The sequence below is a fragment of the Acanthochromis polyacanthus genome, chromosome 8 (assembly GCF_021347895.1).
Source record: "Acanthochromis polyacanthus isolate Apoly-LR-REF ecotype Palm Island chromosome 8, KAUST_Apoly_ChrSc, whole genome shotgun sequence".
NCBI classification, from domain to species: Eukaryota; Metazoa; Chordata; class Actinopteri; family Pomacentridae; genus Acanthochromis; species Acanthochromis polyacanthus.
In genome coordinates, this window is record NC_067120.1 from 35,355,605 (window position 1) to 35,375,705 (window position 20,101).

The window sequence follows — 20,101 nt, forward strand, 5'->3', positions numbered from 1 at the left end:
AACTCAAATTTGTTCTTTTCAGTATTTAAATGCTGTGTGTTCAACCGCAGTGCAAAATATTAATAAGAATAAAAAGTTTTGCTGTTGAATGAACCAGTTTCCTAAAAGTGTGTTTGGACAAACTTAATTAAATCATATTTAATAATTCCTACCACTTACCTACAAGCAGTCACAAGATAAAAAGCAAACAAAAATAATAATTTATCAATTTTTAAGAGTTTTTAAAGTTGCAAACTTTATTTTTAAAGTTTGTTAGTTGTTTGGTTGTTGCATGGACTTGATATTGTAATTTCAACTTTTCAAAGTTTTAATCAACTTAAAAGCTTGCTTCTAATTATGATAATTAAGAATATGACACTTTAAATAATGTTGACATACTTGTTGGAACAACTTGATTTTTACGTGTTATCATGTTTTTGCTACTCTTATGTGTTAACATTCATTTTTTTCACACCATTCATGTGTGTTCGTGTCCATGTTTTGGTCACTTTTGTTTGTTAAAAAACAAATTTTAGACACTTTTGTGCACCAATATTCAGGTTTTTTAGACTTTTGTACTTTAATATACAAGTTTTCGGTCCTTTTGTGCATAAATATGCCAGTTCCAACACTTTTGTGTGTTAAAATCCAAGTTTTAGATTGCTTTATGTGTTAGTATCCAGGTATTTGACACTTTCGAGCTTCATTATCCAGATTATTGAGACTTTTGTGCTTTAATATCCAGGTTATTTGTCCCTTTGTTTGTAAACATGCAGATTTTTTTTTTGCACTTTTGTGCATTAATATGCAGATTATTGACACTTCTGCATGTTACTAAGTGTTTGACACTTCTGTGCACTAATATCCAAGTTTTTGTTACTTTTCTGCATTGATATCCAGGTTATTGTTACTTTTGTACATTAATAACCAGGTTTTTGACAAGTTTGTGTATTAATATCCATACTTTAGACATTTTTGTGCACTAATATGCAGGTGTTTAGCAGTCATGTTTATTAACATCCAGGTTTTTGACTCATTAGTGAATTGATAAACAGGTTTTGTTACTTTTGTACTTTATTATCAAGGTTATTGGTCATTTTGTGCATAAATACTCCACTTTCAACACTTTTTTGTGTTAGTATTTAGGTTTTTGATGTTTTTGTGTGTTAACATTTTGGTATAGAATACTTTGTATGTTAATATCCAGATTTTCAATACTTCTCTGCATTAATATCCAGATAATTGTTAATTTTGTTTCGCAATTTTGCAAGTTTTTGGCACTTTTCTGCATTAATATCCAAGTTTTTGGTACTTTTGTACACTAATATCCAAGTTTTAGACACTTTTGTGCACTAATATGAAAGTTTTTGGCAGTTTTGTACATTATCGTCCAGGTTTTTGACATGTTTGTCCATTAACATTCACATTTCAGGCATTTGTATAAGCTAATATACAGATTTTTGGCAGTTTTGTGCATTAACATTCAGGTTTTTGACCTGTTTGTGTATTGATAGCCAAGTTATTGCTCCTTCTATGCACCAATATCCATGTTACTGACTTCCCATGCATTTAAATCCATGTTTTTGTCACTTTTGTGCATCGCTCTCCAGGAAACACTCCAGTTCTCAGCTGTGTACTCTATTATCTGTGTACAGGTGGAGGTGATGCGGTCGGCTGAGGTCGTAGTTTAAAGGTGTGAGTGTTTAATCTCATGCAGCCTCCGTCTAATCCCATTTGTGGATCCTATAATTAGCAGAGCAGTGGCTGACTGCAGACTTTCCTCTCAGCAGGAGCAGAGTGAAAGTTTCCTGAGTGCCGGTCAGAGGAAACACCGGAGCCTGAACGTATGACTGCTGTGTTCATGGAGGAACCAACGTCTGGACTCTCCTCCAGATGAACCGACCGACGGGCTGATTCCAGGACGAGGCCGAGCTGCAGGGATTCCAGGTGAGAGCAGAGAGCGGCGACCTTCAGGTGTCGGGTCGCTGTCGTCAGCTTCACTGATTAATTGCTGTTGATGGTAATTACTAAACTGTCCAGCAGCTATTTAGGATGACATGCCGGAAACATGCAGCAGATCTCAGAGGAAGCAGAGCTCTGGTTTTGTTGTTTTGTCTGACTGGGTTTGGAAATACAAATCCCATGATGCTTTGAGGTCCTATGGACAGGAAGTATTATGTTGCTGGCGAATCTGTGCATACATGACATACTTTTTCTGTTTTGTGGTGTCCTTACATACAATTACTATTGCATGCCATATCATACAATTGAAACAGTTTCTAAATACTGAGCCTTAAACTCTTGGCGTCTGTGATAAGATGTAATCTGTTTGCTTTCAGCTTTTAGTCCACTACCAGAATAGGACATGATTCTAAGTTCAACTGACTGATAATAACTGCATCCTTTCTAAATTTAGCAGTCGAGTATTTTCTTCTTATAAACAACCCAAAGCAAACACTTTAGAAAGATAATATTGAATATGCAGACCTCAAAGTAGAAACTCAAAGCAACAAAAGTGATCTTAAGCTAAAATGACTCCATCTGTGGTTTCCAATCAGCCTAACTGCGTGAACGTTATTAAAATATGAGCCATGAACGGCACAACTTTCTCAGTTTTGGATCGATCGGTTGTGTCTGCACCGCATTTTATATGTAGGTCTCTAAGATGGATTTTAAAAATCTTTTAAATGCATTTTTTGAATGAAAAACGTGTGAATCATCCTCATTGAACCATAATCTGTGAGACGTAAAGAGCATCAATGCTCTGAATATTGATAGAAATGGTTGGTAGTGGAGTTAGTGATGAAATATAAACGGTGTGTATTGTGATTTTTTTTTAACAGGTCATTAGATTTCACAGAAGTCTTTGTCATGGTGCCCCTTTCAATGCTAAACCACTATTAAAAAAAACCTAAACCTCTAGTTAAGGAAACATAATATTTTGGCATTCAGACAAAAACAGACAAATAGATGTTTCATTCACTGTTTTCACACTAAAAACAATTCATTAATTGAGACGATAATTGACAAATTAAAAAAATAAATCAACATTGGTGTGAAAACAAGGATTGTCTGCACATGTTAGTTCATCTCAGTCACACAGGTGTCGCAAATTTGATTAATTAAAAAAAAAATTAAGCAGCATTACTGACTAAGAATGTATTATTTTTTATATAAATTGAGCACCTCAGTATGAAGCACAAAATTTCAGTTGGTTTATGTTATGTGTGCTGGCCAGGAGGTCATTAAACGTCGCAGAAGTCTTCATCATGGTGCCCCTTTCCCAGTCAAACCTCCATAGTAAACCTAAACAACAGAAACTGAATATTTTTTCCGTTCAAACATTATAAGACATATAAAGGTGTTTCATGTGCCGTTTTCTCATCAACCAAAGTAATCAAGTGAGATGATAATTGGCAAATTGAAAATAAATGAACAGTGGCATGAAAACAGTGATTGGCCAATCTCAGTCACACAGGTGTCATAAATTTGAATACTTTTCTTCATAAATGCAGCATCATCAACTAAGAATGTATTTTTTAACACAAATTAAGCACCCTAGTTTAAAACACTAAATCCCAGTGGCTTTGTCATAGGTGTGCTGTCCAGGAGGTCATTAAACGTCACAGAAGGCTTCATCATGGTGCCCCTTCCTGCCATTTTTTTGATAATTAAACATGAGCATAATTTCTGTTCCTGAGAAACGAACCTGTCAGCAGCGTTAATCTCAGTTTTTATCACTGAGGTGCAATCATGTGTGCAGAAAAGACTTGCTTCTAGTCACTTAAATAGTCAAACGTGCAAAAATTCGCAGCAAATATGTGAAGATTTTTTGTCATTTATTGATTTTAGCAAACTTTTTGTTGGTTATTTCGGCTGCTTATTAGCTTCTGTTTAAATGATAAAAACAGTGGAGGTTAAACTTCACACAGCCTTTCAGAGGAAGCGTCACCTGCAGAAAAATGCCGCTGTAACTGTAACAAAAAAAAAGCTTGAGCTGGCAGTTCCTGTGTAAAAACTCCTCATTAGGGCGGCTCGCTGCAGAGCTCTACGACCTGCCATGCTAAACGAATATTGATTTGGCCTAATGAAGCCTGAGCGATGTGCAGACGCAGCCTCTCCGAGCCCGGCTGCACCGACGGGGTGAAATGAAGCGGTTTCGATTTGAAGCTGCTCCTCCTGCAGACGGGTCGAGCAGATTAGCTTTGGCATTTTCACGCTTTTTTAAGCATCTTTCATTAAAGCTCGGCTCGCCTCCTCCTCGGCGATATTAAACCGCGGGAGGAAGCAATGGCTCGGAAAGAAGAGGAAAAAAAAGCTGGGATGACTCTTTCATCATCGCCAAGTTCGAGACCCCCAGTAGGCCTGCCCACGAGATGACACTGCGCCGCGGTTTTATCATATCAAAAAGTTATGTTAACAATTTGCATGTACAAAGTTGAATATTCTGCTTCCATATTCTCCGCGGTACCGACTCTTTTGTGAGGATTTTCACATGAAAGCGGCGCTCGTTTGTTTCCCCCAGCAGCTCATAAATTAGCTTAGCCCGCGGGGCAAATGTCCAGAGGTTACTTAAAGACAGTGTGTTTAATTAATTGGAAAACACTCTTTTTAATAGTTATTATTCAAGTATGAAACGCAGCCCTTGTTATCTGTGCTCAAACATAATTACCACCCCTGGGACTTCTCCATTAAGTGTTGGAAGTGAGACACTTCACAGAGTGGATAATGGCCTCAGATGTTACACGCCGGCTTCAAACTGCTGTACATTAGGATCCGCTGTTTGTTTACGCTGCTGCACATCATCTGATGTTAGCTGCCGTCGAATAAACGCCATCACTCATCAGAGAGAAGTGACAGGAGATGATGCAGAGTCAACAGAAAATTAATCGGTAATTGTGGCAAATGGTTTTTTATGCTTCCAGCCCGTCAGATGTGATGATTTGATGCCTAAAGGAAACTGAGTGTTTTTGGCATTCAGACGTTAACAGACATATAAAGATGTTTAATTCGCTGCTTTCTCACTCAACAAAACTCAAATAATTGAAACAATAATTGACAAATTGAATAAAAGAAATCCACATTGGTATGAAAACAAGCATTATCTGAACACACTCGCTGATCTCAGTTGCACAGGTGTCAAAAAAGTAATAATTTCCTTATTAAATACAGCAATATCAGCTAAGAATGCATTACTTTTAATATAAATTGAGCATCCCAGTATGAAACACTAATTCCCAGTTGCTTTATCATATGTGTGCTGGTCAGGAGGTCATTAAACGTCACAGAAGTCTTCGTCATGGTGCCCCTTTCAGAGTTACATCCCCATAATAAACCTAAACCTCCAGTAAAGGAAACATAATATTTTTAATGTTCAGACAGTAAAAGACATGTAAAGACATTTCCTTCGCTGTTTCCTCACTAAACAAAACCGAATTAATTGAAATAATATTTGGCAAATTGAAAAAATAAATCAACTTTGCAATGATTATATATAGATATTCGCTGATCTCAGTCAAACCGGTGTTACAAATTTGAGTGATTTTCTTAATAAAAGCAGTATTATTGCCAAAAAATACATTATTTTTAATACCAATTGAGCCCCTCAGTATGAAACACTAAATCCCAGTTGATTATGACTTCATTCATCATATCTGTGGTGGACAGGAGGTCATTAAACGTCACAGATGTCTTCGTCATGGTGCCCCTTTCCTAACTAAACCTCCATAATAAACCTAAATAAAAGAAACGGAATATTATTTCTGGTCCAGACATTTACAGACAATAATAGATGTTTCATTCACTTTTTTCTCACTAAACAAAACTGAATTAAGACGATAACTGGCAAATTAACCACTCAACATGAGCATGAAAACAATCATTATCTTCACACGAGCTGATCTCAGAAACCTTGTTTAACTACAACTTTTATACAGTTTAGTGCAGTAAAATGCTTCAAGATGACGGATAAGATTAAGCAAAATAACATGGATGAAAGAATGAGTAGAATCATAAAACTAGATCATACCAAGTCGCAGTGAAATACCTATATATGGGCGATTTTCTTAATAAATGCAGATTTATTATTCAAGTTTTGATTCATTTCTAATACAAATTAAACATGCTAATCTTTTGGCCAGTGCTTCATGTCACTGGTATACAAAAAAAAACAGATTTAAAAACTGAATCCTAGTTGGATTTATCACATGAGGTCATTAAGTATCACCGCAGTCTTTGTCATGGTGCCCCTTTACAAACTAAACCCACATAAGACTCACAACCAGGGACTACAGCTCATCTAAAATACTTGAACTGTGTATCGTCTTGAAAACTAGTATTAGGTACTGGCAGATACCAAATATTAAATGACTCATGTTGGATTGGAGGCAACAAAAACTCCATGTTTTATTTTCTCTCTGTATCTTGACCAGCGTCTCTAATTTTGTCGTTGTCTAATTAGATAGTTTTTCTGTGCATTAGTCTCTTAAATTTTGTGCTTTCTCACTCACTTCTGATGTTGTTTTGTTTGAAAATTGATGTGTAGATAAAGTTTTTGGATTGACTGTGATGTCTTAAAGAACTTTGAATGTGTTTCCACCTGTGTGTCTTATTTCAGATCCAAACTCTCGGGACAATGGAAGTTTCGTCTCAGCCGTCTCCTCTGAATGAAGACCTGAAACTGGACCCTCAGAGTCTCCATCAGGACCAGAACCAGCAGAGTCCTGAGTGTTCAGGTCCAAGTCCAGTCCAAGATCTGGAGCAGATTCAGGACTCTGTGGATGGAGGTAAGATCTAAGAACCAAAACTTATTTGTTTTTGTTTTCATTTTTGGTAACTGGAGTAATTTCCAGTTTCCGTTTGGAGTCATGTCCAGTTGTTTTTACTCACTGTTTACTTTCATTTTCAGTTGCTGTTCTTTTTAGTCATTGTTTAGTCTTTTTAGTTGTTGTGTAAAGTGGTTTTTAGTCACTGTTTAAGTGTATTTTTAGTCACTGTTGCTTTCTTCTTCACTTGCCGTTTAAAATAATCAGTCGTTTTCAGTCACTGTTTAGTTTTCAGTCATTGTGCAAAGTCGCTTTCAGCAGTTTTCAGTTGCTGTTGCTGCTCTTGTTGTTTGTGGTTTTTAAAACTTGTTTTCACTCACTGTTTTATTTAGTTGCTCTGCTTTTAGATCATTTCAGTCGCGAACTGTTGTTTTTTGTCACTGGGTAAAGTCATTTTCAGTCGTTTTCAGCTACACTAAATGAATGTTTTTAGATCTTTTGGCCACAATGAGGCAGCTGTGTTTCTGAATGTCACAACTGGATGCAGATTGTGTTGAATTGTTGTCAGTTTGTTGAGCTTCAGTGAGTTCACAGACGAAGTAAAGCTGCTTTGTTCAGTAAATACAAACAGAACAATAAGTCCTCCTTCTTCAGAAGCAGCAGTTTGTACTGAGAAGTTGGTCAAAGTGCAGCCAGCGACCACAACAGGAAGCGTTTGCTGAGGTGCGATGACACCTTTTTTCTGAAAGGCTGCAGCTCCCGTGCAGCATCACGAAAAGCGTGAAACCAAAAGCGTCTCTACGCGACCAACGAAACCACCGAGGAGCCAGGAGGGAGTTTAGAGGAAGAATTCAAAGATCTGCTGGAGGCTCGGTTTACTATCAGATATCCTTCATCTGTGGTCGCAGGATTGTCACTTAAAGGCATTTGAGGAGATTTAATTTCCTACGACTTTGAACGTAGCATGCGCATGTGCACATACAACCTCTCCCTCACCCCCCTCTAACCTCCCCCCTCTTAACATTTATGAAGAAACGCCCCCCTCCAGAAACTTGCGTAGGACTCGTGAAGTTGTCTTTTACGGCTGGGTCCCCCTGGATCTTTATCTGCCATCATATAAAAAAAGATGAGCAAAACAAGTCGCCAGCTAACTACGAAGCTATACCAAAGCAACACATACAGAAAACACGTAAGTCCAAGGCGTACGTAATCTACGTAACTAGGCCTGAGCCGGAAGATTTTTGATTGACAGGAAAGGGAGCAAACCAAACGCCTCGGTCCGAGCGCATTGATTGGCTGATGTTTTTCAGGTCCTGCCATGTCCACAGTTATTTTTTTATTTATTATTCTTTTAGAGACCATACATACAAGTCCACTAAAGGTCAGTATATTCATTTTATGTGAATCAGACAAATTAAACAACAAAAAAACATCCTCCATAATGCCTTTAAAACTAAACGTGTGACTAATAAAATGTATTTATATTAATATTCATTATGTTTTCCTTTAAATAATGTAAACAAAATAAGAATCAGAGGAAAAATGTTGTGGTGAATGTTCTCAACCTGCAATTAATTAAAATAAATGTGATTTATATTTTTTAAACATGATTTGTTTGTATTTTTCGTTGACAGTTCCGTATATTGTAGATGTTCTGTTGACATGAAATAACTGAAAATGCGTAAAATACATCAGCTAGAAAAAGGTGAACATGAACGTCTGAGCTACAAACACTGTTAGAAATGATTTGCTTTGTTTTCATTTTCAGTCACTGTTTGAACTCCTTTTGAGCTGCCGTTCCAAGCCATATCGAGTTGTTTTCAGTTGCTGTTTACTCTTACTTTTGGTGACTATTTAAAGCCATTTTCACCTGCTTTTCACTTTAGTTTTCAGCAAAAGCCTGTTAAATGAATATATGTAAATGTATACGACAGTGTGAGTGTAAATACGCTGAATATACATGTATGTATATTGTTTATTTTTAGAATAAAATATACAAAAAGAAAAGAAAATGTAAAGTGGAATGCATGAAAAGACAGAAAATGTCACCTTTAATGTTCTTTACCTGCAGCAAACACACATAAGAACATAAAAACACGTAAACAAACAACCAGAGTCAGTGTTTAATCAAATGATGTGTTTCTATAATCATTTCTGTCTGTTTCCAGCTTCACCTCAGCATCAGGACCGAACAGAGCGTCACTCGGTTCATCACCTGGACTCGGAGCGTCACCTGACATCCACGACGGCCAATCAGGAAGAAGGTGGCAGCGTGCCATCGCTGGTCGTCACGGAGGCCGAGGAGGTGAGTCCGGGGACAGAAAGGCCTGATGGGAAATAATCAGGCGCTCATGTTTATTCATGGCTTCAGTGTCGTCTTTGTTGGCGGCTCTCAGGTAGCTCTTCTCCCTCCACATTTGCTGCCTTTGTTCTTTGTCTAAACGCCGCCTCTGATCACGTTCAAAGCCCGGCCTTCCTGACAGCCTTTCTTCATCAGCCTGACACCCTCCCAGCACATTCCCTCTCACTTCCCTGTTATTGTCCTCAGAGTTTGTGGGTTTCGAAGCCATAATTATGCATCCATGTCTCCGCCCGTCACGGATTTAAGCGTGTTTTCATTATTGCGTTTGTTCACGGTGAACTATTTTAAATATTCTTCTTTCCATGCTGGATCCTGATCTCGACGCCTTTCATCACAAATGCTCCTGACAGTTTCCAACATTAACAGCTCGTAAAACCGCAACTTTTCACATGTGATATTTTACACACGACGGTAATCATTAATCAGTGACGTGTCTTTAAAAAGCCACGTTAACTTTAAAAAAAATACGATGACAGCCGTGGTTTTAACTTCCCGACAAAAATGTTTCTGTAATTAAACGTGTCAGTGTTTAAAGGATGGAGGAGTCATAAACTTTGGGACTGTAAGTCGGGAAACTGGGGTTTGAGTCTGTTGTGGTCGTGGTGTTTTCTGCGTTTTCAGTCACTTTTTAGTGTCATTTTTAGTTTTTTTCAGTTGCTGTTTACTCTCGTTTCTGTAGCTGCTGTCTAAAGTCATTTTCAGTCACTGTTGATGGTTGTTTTCAGTCGCTTTACTTTGGTTTTCAGTCGCTATTTATGTTCTTTTTCAGTCTTTGTCAACTGCTGTTTACTGCCGCTTTCAGTCATTGTTTACTTTGTTTTCAGTTGCTGTTTACTTTCATTTTTTGTTACTTCTAAAGTCATTTTCACTTGCTGTTGATAGGTGTTTTCAGTTCCGGTTTGAAGTCGTGTTCAGTTGCTTTACCTTCATTTTCGGTCACTGTTTAAGGTTGTTTTATGATGCTGTTAAAAGTCATTTTCAGCTACTTTTTATAGTAATGTCTTTATATTCAAATGTATATTTATATGCTGTTTGCATAGAAGCAGTGTGACTCCTCAGACCTGAGCTACTTTTAAACAAAAATCTGGTACAAAGACTCAGATAATCCAGTAATTCAGTAATTCCATTTGTAGAAAAAAAATGACTGAAACACTTTGATTCCCAGTTATTTGTAACCCAGACAAACTAAATGTTAATATATGCACCTATTAAGAGCCTGCGCAGGTTGCTTTGAAATGAGAAAATAAAACTGACCTGAAGCAGCTCATTTGAGAAACAGAGGAAGATTGTTACACCGCCAAGGAGGCGGAGCTTCGGTAGAGTTATGTGTCGATCGGCATTGGTTTGTCTGACCATCCGTCTGTCTGTTTTCAACATTACTCAAAAACGTACTAACGGTTTTGGATGAAATTGTAAGGTAGGGTCAGAAATGACACAAGGACCAACTCATTAGATTTTAGCAGTGATGCAGCTTCTAGTCTGGATCCATGGATTTGTTAAAGATTGGCACGGCGTCACTGTAACCATGACAACAAGTGAACACTACGTCAGCTGCCTGTTCATGATCACATGATTGTGATCTTACTACAAATCCACTGCTGTGAACTTATCAGGACTTACCTGTTGGAAATGATATAAGGAACAATTGATTAAATTGTGGGCATTTCTGAGTCCCATCAACTCCCATTACCCGCTACATATTTAGGTCACACGATTCGGTATCCGTACATAACATACACATGCATAACACACACCTGTGCTCAGTGCAAGGTCACTTTGTTTGTGGGTACATCTGTATTAAATGGACACATTGCTGTGATTTCTGCCACAAATTTTTTAAAGATTTCATCCGTCGTAAATGATACAACTAAGGAGCCTTGGTGAAGTACTGCTCTCTGAGTGCTTTTCTTGTTTACCATTGTACTATTGTGGGATGTTGCACAATTCTGAGTGGATGTGAACATAGTGGAGGAAATAATAGGAAATAAAGTCTGTCTATTTTTGTCTAATTTCTGTGACTAGATATGTCATAGCACTGATAGAGCATGTATTCACATTATTTGCTGATCAGCTGTGAAAACCACAACATCTTGTGGTTCTGATCACAGAAACCAGGAAACTAAATAATGCTCACGTCTGAGATGCTGAAATTTAAGAATTTTGTATCTTTAAAACAGAATTAATTCAAATTTCCTGCCAATTAACTAATCATTTGAATATTAGATGTGATACTTGCGGTGGAGGCTCAACATCGAGCAGCTTATTTTGGCCCTCAGAGGTCAGATCTGCAGCGTTTCCTCCCTCACTGGGCAGTTTAGACGCTGATCTGAGTGGAAGGAAGTGGTCGCATGCTAGTGGAGCTGCCTCTAAAGGGGGAAACATGCGAGCGCCTCGACTCTTCGATAGATTTCCATCCCCCCTCCCGCCCTCCTGTGAGCACGCTCAGTGAGCCGAGCCGCCTCCAAATAAGTTTCCTCTGCAGCTCGGCGGCACACGGCGGAGGAGCACTTAAACCAAATTGACTTTACTGATGTGAATTATGAAGATACTGATATCATGCATAAAGTTATTTACCCCTCAGAAGAATTCAAATAAGTAATTCCCTCAGATGGCGATATGGGGGAACTAATATGAATGCAAATAGGATTAGGCTCCTGCATTAGTGTCTGATAAACAATTTACAGGCCTGAGTGTTCACCGGGGGATTCGCTCGGCGCTGCACCTTATCGAGGTTAACCCTCCGCCTTCTGCAGGTATTAGCCTCCACCGCTGCTGCTGCTGCTGCATCACGTCTGTCGCTGCAGAGGTCACACATGCAGCTGGATTTCATACTCAGATCTGCTCCAACATGTCCTGGAGGGAAACTCAGACTGAGGACGACAGAGAAATTAAATAAAAACCAGACTGGAGCTCGATGCAAAGCGAGGAAGCACATCCTCACTCAGACAAAATAATTATGTGGTTGTCGTTTATACGACGTGTCCGAGATGCGCATCCTTTAGACTGATTCAAGCAGCAACAGTGACTGAAAATACCCACAGATAAAGACGCACCAGTTCCTGTTAAATTGGAGATGTTTTGGTCATTTTAGGCAACTTTCCTCTGCAGAAACTTGGTATCATTATGGTGTTTTCAGACTTTCTGCTTGGATCCAACAGCTTGAACCGCAAATAAAAGTGCATCAAAACAACAAGTTTATCTTTACGACTTAACTCCAATTCTGTCAACACAAAAATAGTTTATTAGAGAATTTTGCGATGTAGAGTGTCTTAAGTTTTGCGCAGTATTTTACTTAGTCCACTCAGTCTTTAGACATCCTACTTAAAGCCTTATTTCTCTTTTGTATATGTACCACCACAATAATCCTGCATTGCCCTCTTACCAGTATTTAGTCTCGTTTTTTATTTGTATTTTTTAGGCTACGAGATGCTATATTTTTGCTCAGGGTCTATCGGCATATCTATGGATCCATCCATCTGTCCATTCATCCTCACACAGGTGTTGTAAAGAAAGACTTTAGTTTGTAGCAGGATGTAAGGCATACAAATTCTGCATAATCATTTTTTTCATTGATAACACAAATTGAGCACTCTGGAAATGTGTTCAGTCCTGATTATGCTGTTTCAGACAACAAGCATGACTTGGGCCAGTTATCCCTATTAAAGCTGTCGATTCTAGCTTCTTTTAAACATAGCATGAGCTTCGGTTCAAGGTCATTAAGCCTCGCAGAAGTCTTTGTCTTGGTGCCCCTTTACTAGCAACACGCCCACAATGCTCTCTGCTCACTAACGTAAACTTCCTGTAGTCTGAGTGATGCCTCCTCTGATCTCTAAAGTATTAAACGCTAAGAAGCTCCATCTGATGGAAGAACCAGGTACTACAGCAGATTTACAATGCATTATCTCATCTGCATGTAGAGAATTAAGGTTTTTGCTATCTGTTTGAGTACTTCCTACCTTTTCTAAAATACATTTAGATAGTGTCCTACCAGACCTTTACAGCAAGGTTCTGGACCACCTACATACAGTGGGACCAATAAGTATTGGGCAACTTAAAAATGTCCAACTTCACCTATTTAAAAAGATAAGAGAGGTTTGTAATTTTCATCATAGGAACACATCAAGCATGAGAGACAGAATGTAAAAAAAATTCAAGGAAATCTCATTGAATGATTTTTAAACAATTTATTTGTGAAAATGGGTGGCCAATAAGTATTGGGCAGCTAGAAAACAAACAACTCTTCTATCCCTCACAGACCAGTCACTTGTTCTTTAAGAAGTTATTCTGGCCTCTACTCGTTAACAGTATGAATGGCACCTGTTTGAACTGATTAGATGCATAAGTAACACCTGAACACACTTTTTGGTTTCAACACCACTCGCCGTGTTTGGAGGAAGAGGAATGCTGAGTTGCATCCCAAGTACACCATTCCAACTGTGAAGCATGGGGGTGGAAATATCACGCTTTGGGGATGCTTTTCTGCAAAAGGGACAGGAAGGCTTTTCCGTGTCAATGGCAAGATGAATGGGGCCATGTATTGTGACATTTTGGATAAAAACCTCTTTCCCTTGGTCAGAGAACTGAAGATGAAATGTGGCTGGGTCTTCCAGCATGATAATGATCCAAAGCACACAGCCAGGAAGTGGCTCTGTAAAAAGCATATCAAGGTTCTGGAGTGGCCTAGCCAGTCTCCAGACCTCAACCCAATCGAAAACCTGTGGAGGGAGTTGAAACTCCGTGTTGCCAAGCGACAGCCCTCAAACATCACAGCTCTCGAGAAGATCTGAGCAGAGGAGTGGGCCAAAATACCAACTAAAGTGTGTGTAGACCTGGTCAAGAACTACAGGAACCGTTTGACTGCTGTCATTGCCAACCAAGGCTACATTACAAAGTATCAAAAGTAGCTTTTGCTGGCTGCCCAATACTTATTGGCCACCCATTTTCACAAATAAATTGTTTAAAAAGCATTCAATGTGATTTCCTGGATTTTTTTTTTTTTACATTCTGTCTCTCACACTTGATGTGTTCCTATGATGAAAATTACAAACCTCTCTTATCTTTTTAAATAGGTGAAGTTGGACATTTTTAAGTTGCCCAATACTTATTGGCCCCACTGTAGCTTGGATGCAGAGATGTACTTAGCTATGGAGAAATTAAGCATATACTGTAAGTTGGACTCATTTCAATAACTTTAATGTACATAAAGTGTGTATTACCTAAGAAAATGGTATTGGATTGGGTAGTGGGAGACAATAATGATTGACTCAGTTGGAGTGGGGACCAAAAACACCTTGATTGGGTCATTCCTACTTTCACTGGCATCATAGGTAAAGCCTAAAGAACACTCAGAAACTGGGGGTGTTTGGGCTGTTTTAGGGCCGTCTTAAAACTTTGTGGAAGAACTATCCATGAACCTCTTTCATGGTAAATTAAAAACTACCTACTGCATGGGAGGGACTTCTGAGCGTCCCTAAAAAACTGCTGGATGCCAATGAGAGGACATTGTCCTTGCCCAGTAGTAGTCTTATTTCATTAAAGATGCAAAATTCACCATATAGACTAACATGAACCGTCATTGTCCTGTGTCCTAAGTTCTCAAAGAACTGGAGTTGCATCCAGTCGCTAGTATCTGTAGTGGTTTTGGTGCATTCTGAGTTAATGTAAGAGTTTAAGGGTGTTGCATCCTACACAAACTAAAAGGCTAAAAAAAGCCAAATGCATTCCTTCACACCATCTTGGTCCTTCCCCAAGATCTTGCAGTAGAACGAAAGTTGCTGTTGCTTGTCGCTGAAACATATCAAACATCACTGTGAATTCAATTGCGACTGTGGTTTGGGGTTTGTCTTTAAATGTGCTCTATAATCGGACAAATCAAAAAGATATTTAAAGTCACAGGCGGCAGGATGTAATTTTCAGAAGTAGAGTTTTGCACAAGTAGGATCCTCTTCTTTTAGTCTTCTTCGTAGCTTAATTTAGTTGATTTAGTCGCCTCCAAGCCATCACACTACTCACTCCTTGTCGTTTTGCCTGCAGTATGGTGTTGAGGTATCAGGACACTTTGATCCACACTGTGACAGTCAGCAGCACCAATTAAAACCTGCTTTGTGTCACGTTACAATGAGGTCTTTCCCGCTTTCTAATGACAGAAGGAAAATCTCCAGAGGGGTTTCATTCACCTGCGCAAATACCGTCCTCCATGTAAAGACAGTCAGTGATGCTAACGCACTCTAATTAGCTGCAGGTTTTCCGGTTTGCATCCGGTATTAAATCTGCAGCCGTGAGCCTTCGTGACTCTGCCCACCATGTAAACCTGAGGCCTCCATGTGATGATTACATCTGAATTAAAAGAGAAGCAGGAACCTTGTTTTAAGTGTAAAACAGTGTCGCTATTATTTACAGTAACTTGCAGCACTGGAGCCGTTATGTGGAATCACGGTGATGGGAGTGACGTGTTTCATCAGGCTTTCCTGGTTTGAGTGGATGTGAGCTGCCCTGCGTATGTAAATGTGTGTTTTTGTGCATTGCGGGGACAATAGTGAGTGTTGAGCTGTAATTAGCTCTCAAGGGACTGCAGTCCTCAGCAGTTAAAGGACAATCATGACTCTGTGAGATGTTAATCTGCAACTGCTGATGTCTGTTGCCAACTGGGGCCTAATTGTAATCAACAGGCCGGTGTGGTGAATCACAGCGACGGTCTCATGTAAAGATGAACACCGTGTTCAGGCGGACATTTTGTTGAGCGACAAACATCCTCTCATATGCTAATGTGGCAAAACCTTGGAGCTGTTTGAGGGACACAGGTAAAAATTAAAAGCGATAAATGGTGGTCCGTGTCATGTGGTAACTCAGTCATGACAAAATCACATTTCTACACAACTAAACTGGATTCTCACTTATGTTTTGAAGGAAGTATATTTTCTGTCGGATTATTTCTTACGTGTCACATAGGTCTCTAACCACACAACTGATCCTATATTGTAAACACTATTGTTTACAGTTTGGGGTCACTTAGAAATGGTCTCATTTTTGAAAGTAAAACATTTTTGGGCGTTTGGAAAACATGAAATTGTCTGGATGGCCCCAGACTTTCAAGCATGGACCATGTGGCCTAATGGATAAGGCGTCTGACTTCGGATCAGAAGATTGAGGGTTTAAGTCCCTTCATGGTTGGAGACAATAGCTGCATTTTGATTACCCTTAGATATGTGCAAAATGTAAATAGTGCAATAAAAAACTGGTAATGGAAACACCTGAATTTTGAAAAAGGACTAAAATATTGCTAAAAAGTTTTTACGCTGTCATGAGGTTGTTTTTCAGACGTTTCAATATTGAAAAATATCGCAAAAGCGCAATGGAAACAGTTTTACCGCAATTATACGTCACCGGACGTGACGTAGCTGGTCACATGACCCGTTCTCTCTGAGTAAACATGGCATGGTACGTGTGGACAGAAGAGGAGACCGAGACTTTTCTTGCCATTATTCTTGAGAAAAACATCACTGCCATACTAGACAGCAAACAGCAGTCAATGTAAACATAACAACACCTACACGCAACAGGTTTTGGGCGTCCATCTTCCTGCAGTGAAATCTAATGCGGGATGATATTTTACGAGAGTTACGATGCTTCTGCCCAGAACAACCTTCAATGGAAACTCGTTCAAAGCGCAAATATGCTTTGTCGAAATTTTAGAAATATCGCTTTTATTTTGTGAAAACCTGTAATGGAAACCCAACTTGTGACTGCTTAACGTCACGCAGACGTCCTTCACACTTCTCAATCCTAAACAACCTTTTCACAGTATTGTAACTTTAAAACAATTGTTTTCAAGTAAATATAATTCTAGCTGTATACAAGGTATCTAGTTTAAGCTTCCTGTTATATTGTTTATTTAGTACAATATTTTCATAAACAAATGTTGGCAAAGTAATTTGAGCAAATGCTAGCTTGCTACAAAGGTCAAACTAGCCAGCTAATAAGCTAATGCTAACTTGCTTTGCTAACTGAGATTGATGACTAGAAAACCCTTGTGCAGTTATGTTAGCACATGAATGAAAGTGTGAGTTTTCATGGAAAAAATGAAATTTCCTGGTACACCCCATACTTTAACGGTGGAGTGAATGCTTACATTCTGGTCCATATTTGCTCTTTTACATATATTTTGGTCATATATATTTTTGTCTGTGTTTAACATTCCTTTATACAGTTTATTATTTTAATGCTGCTGATACAACAGCATTGTTCATTGTTTTTGTAACTCTGACAAAAAAGACCTATTCTATTCTTTAATTCATAACTTTCAACTTCTAACGTTTTTAAGTTGTTTGGCCAGCTAGCTATGTAGCCTTTAACCTGTAAACTAATATTGCTACATGCATGAAAAGTAGTGGTGGGGTGCAATTAAAAACTTAAAATAGACGCTGTGTAATTAATCTCCATTAATCGCATTTTTATCAAATAGCAATATTTGACACAAGCAAAGTTTTCCAATTCAAATAAATTTTAGTTGACACTGAATCGATGAATAAACACATAATAAAAACTAAAATGTTTATTTTTCATCTATGTTTGCATTTTTCATCTGTCTACTACATTCACAGATTAGTGCTAAGTCCAGTTATAGCTATTATATTCAACAATTTAAGACGTTTTGTGAACTCAAGCAGTGTCAGTGTCTTGAAAACATTATTTCAAGTAAATTCCAGGGAACCGTGACCACTAAACATGGTAAACAAAACATCTTTGGCAAAGTAAACGGACCAACAGATTAATAAAAAAGTGCCATTTCTACCCTCAAAAATGGTAAACACCAAAACGGAAACAATTGAAATACAGTCTGATAAATATTCTCGTGCTTTATACAAACCAACCCATTGGGCTCACAATAACTCCTCAGAGGATATTTGAAGGGTTTGGAAGCAGAGTGGTCTGACCCACTTTAGGTACTTTCTGAGGGAAACGGGTTTAAAGTTTTCTGTTTTCAAGAATGGTCTAAAACTCCAAGTGCCACTGTACCGCTGTATTTGGGTTGAGGATTAGACCACTTTACCACTGACTGGACCTTCAAGATACAGGAGTCTTTATACTACAGTTGCTAAGTTGCATTCACTACACTCAGATGATATTTATTTTACTAATCGTGTGACTTCTATCGCCACTTTCTTTCACTTATGTAGAATAAGATGAATCGCTTTAAAGACAACGTGGTAGAAATTAGTTTTTATTTTGGCATCAAAGAGGCTTTTTTTGTACATTCTTGTCCAAAAAGCAAAACTAAATCGACTGTAATTCAATGTTGAGCAGCAATTAAAAGTGAAAGCTACTATTTCCAGCTCCTGTATACTTGTGTACTCTGTGTATTTTCCAGTTGCGGATGCCTCCTCCAGCAGCACCTGTGAGTCCAGTAGAAGCAGCAGCGCCTCAGAAACCAGAGCGTCCATCAGATCTGGTGATCCCTGCAGCGGCTGGCGTGATGACCGACTCGATCCTGAGCTCCGGCAGCGACGGAGCAGATATGACCTGCAGCGACCTCATGTCTCTGAGGAGCGACTCCATTTCTCTGGCCAGCGAACCAGCCGTCTCCAGGAGGGTGAGTCTTTATCTATCTGCTCATGTTTCAGAAATTCCTCTCAGTCACTGCCGCAGATCCTACAGATGCTCCAGTTAAACAACCTCTGGCAGAAATGGATGTAATTTGTTGTAAAAGACATAAATGACCAGCTACGCCTCTGTACAGACAGCATACAGTACTCATATTATTAACATTTTGCTTCCTATCTAACCTTAAATGCACAGAATTTGCACATTTCTGTGTCACTCTTGCATCTTCTGTTGACTTTTTCTATATTATTTTTCTGTATTTTTAACTTATTTCACTTTATTTTCCCTTTACTTTATACCTAATATTCTGTGTTGTCTTACTGTTTACCCCTTTATTGAATATCCACACTCCTGTGACAACTTAATTTCCCTTGAAGGATCAATAAAGTCGTCAAAATCTAAGAAACAAAGAAGGCGGCTGGCCCTGTTGTATTAACTAATATCTTGGTCCCACCGGTGGACTCGTATTCTCCATAAAGTGGTATTTAAATTGGAAATGCTCCATTTAAAAAACAGTGGTTGCACTGCCCAAAAAAGACAAAACAGTTACAGAGTGTTTCCTTTTTATTTTACTTTTTTTCTTAAATTTTTGGAATACCCGAACAATATAAATACAATTACAAAAAAAAAAACTACTAATATTAACAATAAAATAAAATATCTAATAATAATATTTATGTCTCTGGGGTTGGTGGCTGATTAAAAATTTATTTTTCTTTACGAAAGAACATTCTTTTCACACTCACCTGTATGTTTAGATGTCAGTGGATTAAAGCAACAAGTCTGACTAAATGTGATGAATTCAGACTAAAACCATTCCTCAGCAGTACTGCCAGCAGACCATTAGAGAATTCTTCTAACCCCTTAAACCTGTTTCTGTCCTTGTACTGGTTCCCAGTCAGGCCTGTATTCTCAGATTTTCTAGTTTTGGTCATTTTCCATATACTTTCATTTCTGCTGTGTATAAACACCGCCTGCAGTTCAACACAAAACTCTCTGAATTTTTAATACGTCCCTGTTAATCACAGCTGAGTCAATTCTGGCTTCATAGCTGTATCAAGGAGAGCAACATTTTTTTTTTTTAAAGATCTAGTTAGAACAAATACTGTATTTTTAGTATTTTTTAAATGAGACATAAAGTGAGTTTGATTAAATAATCTTTAGCTTAGATTTGTTGTACATCAGAAGATACGTTCAAAGACCGTCAGAAGGTTGGAAATCTAGCAATTTGTTGACAGGATCTGGTGAAAATGCTTCAATTTTGGAGAGTTTTTTTTTTTTACTGTGACTTGTAAATCGAACAGATTTTGATTAAGTATCATGATTTTATTCTTCAAAGTTTTTTGATGGAACAAATGAGTAGTTCAAGGACCGTCTGAGAGTTAAAAATCCACTA

General features: G+C 38.4%; 1 protein-coding gene and 1 non-coding gene across 2 annotated transcripts in view; both read left to right on the plus strand.

Moving 5' to 3' along the window:
* Positions 1–20,101, plus strand: part of LOC110965136 (uncharacterized) — a 64,202-nt gene that overhangs the window by 20,182 nt on the left and 23,919 nt on the right. The window contains exons 3-6 of the mRNA XM_051951541.1: positions 1,767–1,926; positions 6,596–6,764; positions 8,912–9,048; positions 18,473–18,694. Of these exons, the coding sequence (XP_051807501.1) occupies positions 6,614–6,764; positions 8,912–9,048; positions 18,473–18,694 (510 nt within the window). The 5' untranslated portion in view covers positions 1,767–1,926; positions 6,596–6,613. The remainder of the gene's footprint in view (positions 1–1,766; positions 1,927–6,595; positions 6,765–8,911; positions 9,049–18,472; positions 18,695–20,101) is intronic.
* Positions 16,203–16,275, plus strand: trnar-ucg (transfer RNA arginine (anticodon UCG)). The gene has a single exon. It is a non-coding gene; the product is annotated as a tRNA-Arg (tRNA).